We start from the raw sequence: 14,810 nt of genomic DNA, 5'->3' as shown, positions 1-14,810 counted from the left end.
CAGGTGTTTGGCCCAAAAAATCTTAGAAACACACAATTTTAACCACATTTTGGCTGAATCAATTGAAATCAATAGCCTTTAGGATATTTTCACAAGTGCAACACAAAAAGAGTATAACACGTTTAATGACATTCAAAAATATTTTTTGATACAAATATTCTAACATAACGTTATTTAGTGTTGGACAAAATATTTGGCAACCAATGTTTGCAAACAAAATTTTACAATAACATTTAATTAAACCTGTTTTGTTTGCTGGGATATTTATGCAAAATTCAGAGAGGGGCTGCAACAGCGCCCACTTCGGTAGACCGGAAATGCCTGCGGTAGATGAAGGTTAACTCCTAATAATATTCTTGCCAGCCTTCGTTTCCTTTAACTTACGAGGATCTCCTTAAAATATTATTATAAATGGCGTGAGAGCCGCCCCTTGACGAAAATTGTGTAATTTTGCATCTGGGTCTCGCCCTCCTTGCAATTGAATATACGAATACAAAAGCCACCCAAGTCCATACTTTGGCCAAATTGAGTTAAGCATGGGAAAGTGTTGCTATACCTAGGCCTGTCATATGTTTGAAAGAACAACTCAAATTCATCCTCTGTGTCTATTGAGCATGTGAAAAATAGCATGTATGAAAGAATCAAGTCCATGATTTGAGTCTTGTAACACATTGATTGAAATCCAGTATGTATAAAAGTCTACTTGTAACATCTTCATTGCTGGAAAGTGACTTTTGAAAAAAAAATGGGTTTAATCAAGGAAAGTGTGTGGTTTGTATTACATGGCAGAATGCTTATCAACATTATACATAACTGTGTGCTTTATTTTGTATTATCTTACTAGTGGTAATATCATTCCAACATTATTGTCTTTGTATATGATTAAAAAAACCACCCAAGTCCAGAATTTAAAATGAACCCCACGAAGTCCCTGAAATGCTAATCGTCATACCTAATACAGTTTAACCCACCCATTTGCACGTACAACTTACCATATTGACCAGGTAAATCTAACTGAAGGAATTAAAATGATACACAGGTTTTATTTCTCAAAATCACTTCCCATGGACTTGGGTGGGTTTTGGATTCATGTATTCAATTATAGAGCCGTTTTTTTGTAAAACACAGATGTGACCTTTTGTTTTTGTTTTGTTTTTGCTTGTTGATTTGTTTTAACTAAGGACCCCCCCCCGATAAAAAACTCGGCTACGGCACTCTTTAATAGTGTTCACTTATTTAAACAAACTAATCATATCGTTTAACCAAGTGCATGGGGATGAAACTTTGCAATCTTCCACTACTAGTTACCATACAGCAAACTAGATACTAAACCGATTTACACCAACTTGTGCTAAGTGAGACCATTTTCAGTTGTGCTGAATAGTTTTGGTTAATTTAATTAACCTTCATGTACCTTCCCCAATCATGACATTGATGATGAACCCATGTCCAACTAGGAAGTCTCGATGGTATGGGAAAATCTTCAAGTCTTTAAGTCTTTGCTCTTATGACACCATTGTGACTTCAATCTTAGATTTGGGCTGTTATTAGCCTTTTCATTCTCCCCTATTATTTGACACAATGTAGTGAAATACTTCATTCATACTTCATAAGCCGAAAATATAATTATTTTGGTCTTTATTTGTATTTATGATTGATCAGTTCCGAAGGAGTGTCCTCAGACATTGTTTTCGCAGTAACGTCATACTATATTGATAGCACTTGTTTGGTGCCAAACTAAACGAAAATGACTTTATGCTGAAGCCAAGGTAAGCTCGTGTGTCTCTATGTCTGTTCGGTTTCTGTTTACCTGTACCCCCTCCTAGTCCCTCTCCCCCTCTCTCTATCTCTTGCTCTCTCTCTCTCTTTCATACACTCTCACTCCCTTCCCGTCCATCTCATTTTCTGTCTCGCTTTTTCCTGTTTGCCAATTAATTGACCTTGAACTGTGTATGCATTTTCCCAAATCATATTCCAATTCCACAATTCCAAGTTTGACAGACCACGTTCTTATGAAATATATTATATTATTTCGCGTCAGGCACATCTGAATATTTCTATAACTCGCGGGGTCTGGAACACACACAAGCGACTGGAACGTTCTCGATGTCATGGTACCTGTAAAACAAAAGATTACAATAATGTACAACTTCTATTATAGTACGGCATGCCTCTAATTTAGTCTATCTTTATTAATATAAACACTTGTATTTGAAGTCTAATTATGAGCCATTATATATCGTTTTGACAAAATAATATAATGAAGTAGAGTTAAATTATGCACCTGGAATAAACTCACTAATAATGTATGTAAACTAATATTTCTCATATTAGACTATGCCATAGTCGATTTTTGATAAATAGAATTAATTATCAATTATCATGAACGCATTTAGTTATACAGATGTTTATCACAAGTAAAGTTTTCAATAAATGGTCATAAAAGTTTATATAATTAGTGACAGTAAAACTAGACTGATTTGCACAAAATGCATTTTTCGCATTTGTGTTCCTTCTGGGTGATTGTATCGATTCACAGTAGTTTACCACGTAAACATAATATGGCTCAAAGTTTCTGACCGCCCGCCATTGAACAGATAGTGAAGATATATTATGAATGAGGACAAAAAAGCGCATTTGATAAAAAACGGTCCACTTTATGCCAATATAGAGTACACGGTTCAAATTAGAAAATTAACAGAGAGACAACTTTTCCAAATAGCGCCACAATGTCAATTTATAGCGATTTAAAGCCATAATGTGTGATTTGCTTCACAACGACGCCCTCAATTTTACTCGGATTTCTACTTCACGCGCTGGAATGAAATCGCAATACCTCATTTGTTTGGCTCGAAATTAAAAGGGGATAATGTGATCAGTGAAAATAAACATTTAAATAGGAATCTATTTTTATGCAAATCACACATTATTGCTTTAACTCCACTTTATGCATGGTAAGCAACGCCAGACAACAAGCTACGTTTTCACGACGTTCACGGATGACGTTGTACTTCAAGTTGTAATAAGGGACGTCGCAAAGTGACGTATTTACAGCGTTATTTTAACATACCTAGACATGATTTAAAAAAAAAACCTTTTTGAAATATTCGGCAATGACGTGGAATTTACGTCTTAAACATGTATGAAGTTAACTTTATGTAATTCGTACGACCGGACTTAAGATAGGGACGTTTGACTAATACGTTCACAACTATGACAAATAAACTGTAGTAAAAGGTGAACAATGATAGCACTATTTATCTTAAATCTTGTTTGCATCTTTAGAAGGTGTAGACACTTGTATAATGGCATTAGAACATCAGAAAAAAATTTCAAAAAACTTATGGAATGTAAGGAATAAGTCATATTATTTGGCTAATTTAAAGTTAAAATGTATGTAAATAGCGCCCTCAGTTTGCACACAAATGTGCAGGTTAAATGACCACAAAAATGCAGAAAAAGATGAATAATTTGATATAGAAATGAGAATCTGTGTTTAAAATAGCTAAAATATATGTGTATATTAGTGTGATAACTGTTGGTATTGTCCAGGTCTAGAGTTGAACATTATACAATTATGATTAATAAATGATCACACCAACAACCGTTTACTTGACGTCGAAACAACGTCCGAAAATAAACGCCCATAATACAACGTAGATGACTTTTATACGACGTTGTAAAACGTAAAATCGTTGGGGGGGTGGGGCCATATTTACGATAAACAGGCAGGATGTGCTGGGGGGGCTTCGCAGAATACGCAGAAAAGGTCAATTTCAAGGCCTTTCGCAGACATTTGTGACGCGTACATCCATGCGCTCCAGGCCAAGACCGATTTTTTTATGTTAATTAAAGAAAACGAACTTCAAAACACAAAATGAATGCTTCCATACCCATTTCTCCTAACTGTCATTTTCATGAAAACGGGTGTGCATCTATATCCTCGAGTGTGAGAAAATGTGCCATCGATGACGCAATGCGGGCACTCACATCTCGCAAACATCAGCGATGGAGGTTCCCTACAACAAGGAAAAAAACAGAATGGAAAAAAAGAGAAATTATACCGATCAGTTTCCAGTGATTGTGGACAACACTTATCCACATCAAAATACAGCATATCATTTACTGTTAAAAGGTTATACAACTATTAATAGGCCTATTCTTTTTCCCCCAAGAAGATCAAAAAAGGGGTCTGTTAAGCGGTCCATACACGCTTAATCTTATGCTGTAAAATATCTGGTATAATATTTACTTTGATAATTCTGGACTAAAATAGGGGGAAGATTGTATTTTTGTTTCTTCAATCCAAATATATTTGCACATCATATATATAGAATGACCACAGGAAAAATTACCTTATGGTGTTATTGGGTACAAAAACTCATACTCCATAATTTTAGGTCAAATTTTCAGATATGATTATTAAATGAAGTTTATGAACTGTGCCGTTGAAAATTACAATTTTCTTGGCTACAAAACTTGGTGAATAGCAGGTGCTTGTTTTATAGACAGAAAGTGATCATGCCATCATGGAAGAGGAACAGGAAAGCGAAATGGTCAAGAATTAGCGGAAATAATAAAACCTTTTAACGCCTTGTTCATTGACTAATATCAACCAAAATAGAATACATAATATTATGTATTACTTCTGCTTAATATTATGTTGGTACTTTTTAAATGTCATTGTTACTCTCCCGGTTAGCTCCGACTATTCTATTTTATCATAATTATTTTGTAGGGCCTAGTTGGCCATTCAAGTGTTTGTACTTGTACGCATTCTGTGCTACTGAAAATTGTATGTTGAAAAGGTTTTGTGCCTTGTTTTGAAAGGTTTTGAACAATAAAATTAACTGAAACTGCTCCAAAACAGTGTCAGTGGCGCATCGCAGGTGCCAAGGGCATTTCAAACACAAACAAACCAAACTAGAAAACGAAAAATCAAAACTCGACCGGCGGTTGACCGCCTGTTCCGTCCGGTTGCTATTGTTCTAAACAATTGCAACCGGGCGGAACCGAATGAAGCGCCGGTCGAGTTTTGATTACTTCCCTAAACTACTTGTATACTAAAATGCGTTTCACTCAGTTTCGCCTAGTGTTTTTGTTGTTGTTGATGATATTGTTACGTGGAACAACTTGTGTAAGAAACAAACACAAGGGCGAGTAATTAATGATCTATTGACGGCGTACATCTACAAATTTTTCTTTGTATTTACCTGTTTACATCGATATTTTCCACATACGTCCACGGGCACAGACTCATGTCATTCAGTGGACCTCGTGTCCTCTGTAAAACGCTCTCCTTATCACACTCTCCAAAATGCCGAGTCCAGTCTACAAGATTTCTTGAAGAATTATTGATTTGTTGCGAATTCGGAGTTGCATTGTGACACATGAAATGAATCTGGAAGGTTTCATTTCCGTTTGTAATATTAGCCTATTGCATGTGGAAGAATGGTAAAGATATATATGAAAAAATAAAAATAACTATACCCACACATGTACCCTCACATCCCCCTCCACACACCCCCCCACACCTCACAAGCGGTGGTAGTCTGTACCCACTAGGCACCCTATATTGTGCCATGTATAACTTTTCATGTTTTATCGGGTCGGAGGGGAGCATGGCCGTGTTTGCACTCAAATATCGAGACAAATAAAGCTGACACACAATGGTATGGGTTCTATATAGCAGATCACAATTTTTGATATAAGGGGTGCCAACGAGTTTAGCGACGAGTCTAAACCTCTTTTAATTTTGGGGCTCAACAGACTAATTCGGAAGCCCTGGCGGGTCATGTTTGACGAGTGGTGGGAAACCACGGAAATGCTTCTTACCTCATTCGATGCATTCATACTACCATAGGCTCCGGATGTATTCATTTCAGTTCCCGGATCATTAGCTTCCGTATGTGATGTCCCATTTGCCATCGCAGATCTTGCTGGGGTTAATGCAGATGGTGTTGTTGCTGGAGATAATGAGGATGGTGTTGCTACCGGTCTGTCGTAGCATCCAGGAAAGTTAGGGTCACACCTTTGTTGTCGTTCTGTTGTTGGTCTGCGATAACTTCCCGGATTATTAACTTCCGTATGTGATGTCCCATTTGAAATCGCGGACCTTAATACAGATGGTGTTGTTGATGGGGATAATGAGGTTGGTGTTGCTGCCGGTCTGGCGTAGCATCCAGGAAAGTTAGGGTCACATCTTTGTTTTCGTCGCCGTTGCTTCTGCTGCTGCTGACGTTGTGGTAATGACTCTGTATACGTTTGCGCGGCATCTTCCCGTGTAGATCCATTCAGGAGTTTTTGCAGTTTATTTGCCGTTGCAGATGCTCTTTCTTTTGAAAGGCTCGTGTCTTGTATTGATCCATGAGATAGTGACTGTTGTTGTTGTAAAGTATTTCTTTCTTGTGAAGTTTTGGCAGCTGCTGTCGTTACACGATTTAGAAGAGAACCTCTGGCCGGTACTTTATGTTTTCTTACTCTTTTGCAGCCATGTACATGGCTAGCTTGAAGCAGGAATACTATTGCCACAATAGTGACCTGAAAGTGTGCAAATTTTTATAGAATATAATTATTTAGTATCGAAGAAAAATCAATGAGATTTTTAATTGCGGTTATTAAGGCGTGTTGGATCATTCAGGTCATATTTTCCGGTTATGGTTAAACAATACAGTGTATTTTTGCAAAGTAATACATAGATCTTATAGGAAATGAGTAAAGGTCACATATATTTCCACTAAGCAGGAATACTATTGCCACAATAGTGACCTGAAAATGTGCATTTTTTTTATAGAATATATTTAGTATCGAAGAAAAATCAAGTGAGATTTTTTATGGCGTTTATTAAGGCGTGTTGGATCATTCAGGTCGTATTTTCCGGTTATGGTTAAATAATACAGATTATTTCTGCAAAGTCATACATAGATCTTATATGAAATGAGTCAAGAAGACCGCTGGTCACACTTAAAAATGTCCATATCTTAATACAGTAATGAGTTATGACAAATAACTGGTCCCTCCCAGTGAAAAACATGCACATGGGGGAAAATAAAAAAGCGCAAAAAAAAAAAGAAAAAAGAAAAAAAGCGCAGTGATTTATTAGTGCGCTACGCAAAGGCACAACCCCGGGCACAACGCCTAGACGTTGATCCACGAGCCTCGGCACACTTTACAGGTTGTCGCTGACCGCTACGGCCCCACATCATTCCATAAACCATTAAACAACAATTCAGGGACTTTGCTGCTTCAAGATCACACACCCTAGAGATTCCACAAATAACCTTCGCAAGTCCAGGATCAGCTCCCCGAGTTACGTACGGGTTATAACGAGACAAATTAGCAGTAAGTTCCTTGTCCAGGGGAATTTCAAGCTAACTCAATTTTTCCACGAGAGCGTACTAGACATCGCCAGGGTTCGAACCCGCAACCTCTCGCACCATAGTAGAACGCCATATCGATTGAGCTAACCTGACTGCTGTCAAAACAAATTATAAAGAGCCTTGGGATCTCACCATATACCTTTTCCTGTGAGTGTGGGTTTTATTTTTCTCAATAATAAACTGTGCTAGCTCAGGAAATTCGTTGTTATAATTAACAATCACAATTGAAAAATTACATGTTTTATGCAAAACACGGTCCAATTGGACAAATTCTGATAAACTAATTTAAATTGAATACTATTAAGCTATCAGTAATAAACTACATCGCCTTAAGTCTAAAACAAAACAAACAAACAGATAAAATAAGAATCCGGCAATAAAACGCAGTAAAAAGTGAAGATATGAATTCAATCAAATGAAACATAGTTTAGGAAAAAAACCTACCAATTGTCTTAAATATGACGTCATGATGATAACAATTTGAGTGATGTGTATCGTCCTTGAATATTGGAGTCTTAATACAATTAATCTTCCAAAACCTGCTCTTATAAATATCCCACATTTTATGTCTTGAAATTCGTTTTTAGCAATAACATCTTCTAAAAATCTTCTAAAATTAAAAACACAAGTACATTGTATGTGATGTTGCAATATCGCAATAATAAAATAACGCATTACACTATTGACACCAATTGGTGGTTTCCCCGCGGTAAAATCTGCTTCCGTTTAGCCTATTTGATCCATCCAGTGTTTAACACTTCTCTGCGTGATCTCTTCTAAACTTTCACATTGTAAACTTTAGATATTCAAAAAGCATCTTGGGGAAACAGTCAACACAAACGTAGGCCTCTATAATCAAATATTTAGGACGCCGCCCCGGGCATCAAATCATTATAATCAAATAATCAAAATGCTTCAAAAATCTTTTGAAACTCCGTTCACTTGTTCGCTCGTGTTGGTGCCCGTGTTATTGTAAGTAAACTTCAGCACGTAAAAGGTAAAACGTGCAAATGATATTTTTTCCACATGTACAAAGGGCTATCCCAAAGTCTCTCTCAGTGTTTCCCTTACCCAATTAATTGTATGACATATTGTAACTTCTTTTTTTAGAAGAAAGTTTTATACAATACCCTATATATTCGTGATGACTAATTGCAATGCATACAGATCAAAGTAGTCAGAGGAGAAAGTAGTATTCTTAGTGAAAAAGCTTTATTTTTGACATTTCCCCTTTGAGCGGTTTTGATCATTAAAGGAGCACGTTCCGATTTCTTCACAAGCTATATTGGTTGAATGACCGTGACCTCAATCCCTACCTGCGCAGTTTTACAGTGTTAAAATTCTATGCAAAGGTCATCGGAGGTCAAGGTCAAAGGTCGTGGATTTCAAACTTTGTCCGATTGGGCTCAAACTTGATATGGGCGGAATACTTGATACCAGGGGAATATATGTGTGAAATGAAACTGAGGTCAACCAAGGTCAAAGGTCATCACGGAAGGTTCGAATTTCAAACTTGCCTGATCGGGCTCAAACTTGGTGGGTGGAATCCTTGATATGATACAAGGGAAATGTGAGCAGTGTTGTGACAGCTTTACTCTTCCCAATATAATAAGAAAATCGCATAAAAACAAATTCAAAACAATTTCTTTCAACTTTGTCACACTATAAATGGTCCATTTTTAATAGTGTTGTTTTATGACCGCTTCTGGTCTCCCTGTCCGTTTAGTCATCTCCTCCGATGCATGGCATTGTTCTTATAGTCTTTGTTTTGCGTGTATTTTCATATTTTTATATTTTGTTTGTTGCTGATGACTTGGAAATAAAGATCATAGCCTTTAGGCTGCGATCACATAGAAGTATACGGTATACGGCATTCGCTATACGAAATACGCTCATTCGATCAGGCTGAGTTCACATAGAGCTACATATAGTATACTCCTATGTGAACTCAGCCTGATCGAATGAGCGTATTTCTTATAGCGAATAGCGAATACCGTATACGTATACTTCTATGTGATCGCAGCCTTCGGACTGATCGGGGGATATAAACTTTATTCAGTCATAGTTCTCATTTCTGGGAATAGGGCAAACCGCAAGTGACACACGAATAATGTTCTGTGCTCAAGCTTAGGGAATGACTGCCTAAGTTCGATGAGCTCCACGAGTTGATTAGCCTACACTTAGGCCAGTATCTTAAATTAGCTTAAAATATTAATTTTAGAAAACAAAAGCAAATTAACAGGTCAATCCCCTTTCTGTTTGATTCTCAAACAATTAATTCTACAACTTCCTTTTTGTGAAGGAACTGCTAACTACTAAACCACTGACGTGCCTTCAAGAAACCCATCCTATAGAGTCAGTTATATCATCAGTTTTATCATGTCTTGTGTCTTACTGTCATCAATCGGTAATTTACTTGTAATTTATTTTTCTGACCGGTTATTACATTTTTATACCAAAATAATTATATATTTACAGCTATAGTAATATACCTCATGTTTGAGACAAACAAGATTCTCCCCATGGATAGTCCGACGAGTAGAACATGTTGTTATCTTAATAACATAAACCAATTACTCACTCTCTGATCAAGCAAGAAAGATGAATCAAGATAGTATGAGAACTGCTCCCCCACGGAAGTTTTAGAACACGAAGAAGGTACTCGAAATTAGGCCTAGGGTCAAGCAAGACTAGGAACTTTGTATTTCATCGGTTCATCGTTCATCTTTATCAGTTTATGTATTTTTTTTTATCCACGGAGTGAACTATGATTCCACTTGAACCCATATCTCCTAGCTTCTCCTATGCACATTATCCCTTACATACTCTGTGTCTTGATAGCTATTGTAGCCCACCAACCCTGTGGTTAAGAGGCTAGTAGGAAATAATTCCTATTATCTCATAACCTCTTTGTATGCCTTTATCTAATCCTGCCACACATGGCAAGTCCATCTAAATCTAATCTTGCAATGAGACAGTCGCAGCCAGGTTTTCTAAGACTTTTTTCAAAGCATGTTTGCAATTGGCTTGAGCCATCACATGATTGTAACAGGCTTTACTGATTGGTGAATAAGGTCAGTAAATTGTTTACTTAGTGATGAGCATGTAGGAAAAATACACTGGATATTTTCAGACAGTTAATTTACTGCTAACTGAAATCAGTTCCTGTTCTTGAGCATGTTATAATGAAGTGATGAATGTCACAACGGGCCTATCAAGATTGGCCGATCGACAGGGAGGTCTAGCGAAGAGGCCTTTGAATTTGTATTGGTGGTGGTTTCGGGCGTCGTGACTTCCTGAGGTAATTCATTTCACTTTCTCACGGTTCTCGGTAAGAAGGACTGCATAAAAAATGTTAGTTTTTAGCTGTCATCTCATTGAATTACTTAATGTTACCTATGCTCTTGGGTTGAATGACGTCCGGTTTAGTGTAAACTTAACTATGTTGTTGGTGATCAATTTTGTACAAGTGAGCTGCTTTGATTCCATCATAATCTTCGAGTGGCGTTCATCCCAGGTCACATAACATTTTGGAGACACTACTCTTCCTCTTGAAATATCCACAGACAAAACGGGCAGTTTGTCGCTGGACTCTTTCCCGGTTCCGGCACTCCGTAACCGTATCGGCGGGTGCTCACGCTCGTCGGTGAACTTTGAAAACACCCCCTTTTGTATCTCATGTCGCTGAACTCTTTCGGGGACATTTTCCAGAGACAAGGTGTTCTATATGGGTTCAGGCAACACTTACATAGTCAAGATGAGGTCTCACCAGAGCTGAGTACCATTTTTCTTTGACTTTTTTCGATGCAGGGTAAAATATGCGCATGATGAAATTGATGATGCGTGTAACTTTGAACTTGACTGCATGCTCGGCCTGATGGTTCCATTTCTAGTTATACTGGATGATGATGCCAATATAGGCGATTTCAGACTTCTCCTCCAAACGGACGCCCTGCGTGGTGTAATTTGGCTTCCTGGGATTTTTCTTTCTGGAGATTCTCATGATGTTACAAGAAGAGATTCGTCGGTTGGCGTCTGGATTTTTTTTACATAAGCAATCATGTGCAAAAAGTCGAGTTGTTCTTCCCGCCCACTGCAGCATTGATTTCATTAATGGAAAGCAGAAATAAGTGCGGGCCCGAGAACTGTCCCCTGTGAGACGCCGCTCTCCACCTTATGCAACTTGATGTTCACCGTTGACATGGTTGACAACGACTCCTTGCAGTATCTGTCTATGGTCCGACATGAATTCTCTCTGTTGTCTATGAATAATTACATTTCCCTTAAATGCCATACTGACCAAGCTTATGGATTAACTTTTGGAAAAGTACAATACTGCGGTATCTGCAGTATAATCTGGTTTTCAAAGTTGCTGGTGAAGTCCTGCATGGACATGGACATGACCAGCTGTAGTTCACACGATAAGCCCTTGCGAAACGCGTGTTGATTTCCATGCAGGATTTGGTGTTCAAATTCTGGCTAACCATTACATAACAGTTTACAGCTCACTGATTGCGTCAATGAGACGGGTCTATAATTTGCCGGGCCAGATCTGGCAGCTAGTTGGAATGCGTTAGTTTCAATTGCGCCAGGCCGACTGCCTTACTTGTTTTTAGTTTTTCAAAAGATTGGCAACACCATTAGCAGATCGACACCGTGATGTTTGGCATACCTGGATACGGACTTGGTGGAAATTCAGGTTTGGAATCAGCTTCGCTTTCTTTTGTAAAAATACTACTAAACTGGCCTGCCAATGTCTCAGCTTTTACTTTATGTGAAGTGATATTTGTATCTTGAACTTTGAGAACTTGAACCCCAGAACTGTCCATGCGGCTGGAGTTTATATCGCCAATATTTATATCGCCTGGATGTGAAATCTTTTGGTGTCCTCGGATCTATTGATTAACCTTCTTCGATAGAGCTTTAAAGTTATCCCAATCTGATGGCAGATGGTCCACTATCACTGCTTTAACATAATCTTCTTTCCTTCTATCTGTACTGACGAACAAGATCTGTTGAGAGCCACGAAGGTATTGGTTTTCCCCGAACATTCGAGCAATTTTTGAGGCACTGTCTTGTAGCGTCTTGTTAATAATGTTCGTTAACCCTTCCTTGAAAAAGTTCCAGTTATCTTCAATTGGTCTTAGGCGAAGATCGTATAAACCGGTCTGAAGCTTGGATACAGAGTCAATAAAAGCCGCTCCCACAACATCTTTCCATCTGAAAAATGTTCTGGGGGCTATTAACACTCTGGGAGCTTAATAATGTCTGCTAATGTGGCGCCTTATCCCAAACTGCAGGGAAAGACGGGCGAGTGAATAGAAGGTCCAAAATGTTCTCTGTTGCAGAAACTGGGTCTCTTCTTGAAAATCAGCTTTTTGGCCCAGGTTTTAGTAATTTTTAATCTTTAATATCTTACTTTGAAAATCATAGGATAAGTAGTATCATCTGCATTCAAATTCATAAAGGGCTTGGTACATTTTACGGTACAGGCGATTTCCCACGGATACTATAGGCAATTTATAATGTGCACTTTTATACCATTTTGCTGGATTGGTACATGGTTTTACTTTTTGTCTTGTCTGTAGATCTGATTTTTTTGAAGTTGGCTTTATCTTGGTTGAAGAAGGTCGTCTCTAATGAGTGAAGAACCACCATCAGTGTTAAGAAACTAAAGCACAAAAGTAGGTTTCGTGTACTCAGAACGGACCATTAACTTTCTTTGTGTCTTCTTGCCAAGGGGTTAGAGGTAAACCCTGGATTAATAGCTATTAATAATTGCTGACTTATTTTACGTGTAACATTTCATTTATGGTTTTTTTTCGCTTTGATTTTAATAATATAGGCCTAAAATAGGCCCTATAATATAATATAATATAGGCCCTAATATAATATAATATAATATAATATAATATAATTATATTATAAATAATATAATATAATATAATATAGGCCCTAATATAATATAATATAGGCCCTAATATAATATAATATAATATAATATAATATAATATAATATAATATAATATAATATAATATAATATAATATAATATAATAAATATAATATAATAAATATAATATAATATAATATAATATAATATAATATAATATAATATAGTATTGTATAATATAATATAAAAATATAATATAATATAATATAATATAATATAATATAATATAATATAATATAATATAATATAATATAATATATTCTTCATCATGCAGTTATTGTTAACTAGTATATACACAACACAGTGGCACTCACAATAGGCAATTGAACCCTACTGGTAGCGCTGTGTTGTAGCTAGGCCCTATATGGGATGAACTAGTTAGCATCATATATCAAAAAGTATAAAAGCTATGATTTTAGTACTTGCTCTATGTTTCAATTACTTATTCTTTTCCAAATATCTGAATCTTCAACCCGGTACATGCTCTAATAACGGGGAACATACATTTTATTAAAAAGAAATCCTACCATCTATCCAAACTCGCCGTGTTATTCCAATGCACATTTTGCTTCACCGGGCAGCCCTGGCTTGGTCATATTTGGAAGATTGGTGTCATAAAACCGTCACAGGTACAAATTTAGTATCTGTATCTGTAGTTGGTACTACACAACGCTCCCTAGCTGGAACCAGGCGTGTAGGAATTTGTGTGCGCATGGGTTGATTAGTCGTTTCTTAGGTGTTCCATCACTGCAGTTTTGAAGCTGGCAGGGTCTTGAATTTGTATTATTGAGTAGGGTAGATTGTTCCAGGTGATTACCGTTTTGGGGAAAAATGATTGTTTGTAACAGTCTTTGTTGCAGGTGATTACTTTATAAGCAGCTGGGTGATTGTGTCGTGATTGACGCGGGTTTGGTTGCAGTAAGTCTTCGACCGGTAGGGCCAGGAGGCCCTGTCTTGCTTTGTGAAGAATTGTTACTCTGTTGGCGGTTCTCCTGTTGGCCATTGTGTCCCAATCCAGGTCGCTGACTAGTTTAGTAATGCTGGTGGTTCTGTCGTATGTGTTCGTAACAAATCTGGCTGCCCTTTTTTGGATTTTTTCAATTTTATTAATGAGTTCTTTCTGATGCGGGTCCCAAACGGAATTTGAATATTCTAACAGCGGCCTAACTAAGGATGTATAAGCGGTTTGCTTTATGGGTTTTGAACATGAGTATAAATTACGCCTAATGAAACCAAGTGATCTGTTTGCACTTGATGTGATGTTATTTATATGTGTTGACCAGGATAAGTTGTTGGATATTGTAACTCCTAAATATGGGTGACATTTTGTTTCCTCCAGTATGCAACTACCCAGCTTGTAATCAAACATCTTAACATTCCGCTTATGGGTGATTCTCATTATGAAGCATTTCTTGGTATTAAAATGCATCTGCCATTCATTCTGCCATTTCTCCAGAGTATCCAAATCATCTTGGAGAA

General features: G+C 37.3%; 1 protein-coding gene across 1 annotated transcript; it reads right to left on the bottom strand.

Moving 5' to 3' along the window:
* Positions 1–1,348: 1,348 nt before the first annotated feature.
* Positions 1,349–14,334, bottom strand: LOC140165590 (uncharacterized). The gene is made up of 5 exons (XM_072188874.1): positions 14,200–14,334; positions 5,836–6,540; positions 5,214–5,434; positions 3,894–4,019; positions 1,349–2,118 (listed from the first exon to the last, which is right to left on the bottom strand). The coding sequence occupies exons 1-5, from the start codon at positions 14,332–14,334 to the stop codon at positions 2,058–2,060; spliced, it is 1,248 nt and encodes a 415-aa protein (XP_072044975.1). The 3' UTR covers positions 1,349–2,057.
* Between the last annotated feature and the right edge of the window lie 476 nt (positions 14,335–14,810).

Source organism: Amphiura filiformis, chromosome 12, assembly GCF_039555335.1.
Source record: "Amphiura filiformis chromosome 12, Afil_fr2py, whole genome shotgun sequence".
Lineage (NCBI taxonomy): Eukaryota > Metazoa > Echinodermata > Ophiuroidea > Amphilepidida > Amphiuridae > Amphiura > Amphiura filiformis.
Note: the sequence above shows the minus strand (reverse complement) of the source record. Positions and strands in the feature narration are given on the sequence as shown.

What these genes read in the sequence shown, in the direction of transcription:
- LOC140165590 (XM_072188874.1), bottom strand. Translation starts at nt 14,334, where the DNA reads ATGGCCAACAGGAGAACCGCCAACAGAGTAACAATTCTTCACAAAGCA. An exon ending in ATCACCCAGCTGCTTATAAA is followed by an intron (nt 6,541 to 14,199) that starts GTAATCACCTGC and finishes GCACACTTTCAG; the next exon opens with GTCACTATTGTGGCAATAGT. An exon ending in GTATGAATGCATCGAATGAG is followed by an intron (nt 5,435 to 5,835) that starts GTAAGAAGCATT and finishes CACATGCAATAG; the next exon opens with GCTAATATTACAAACGGAAA.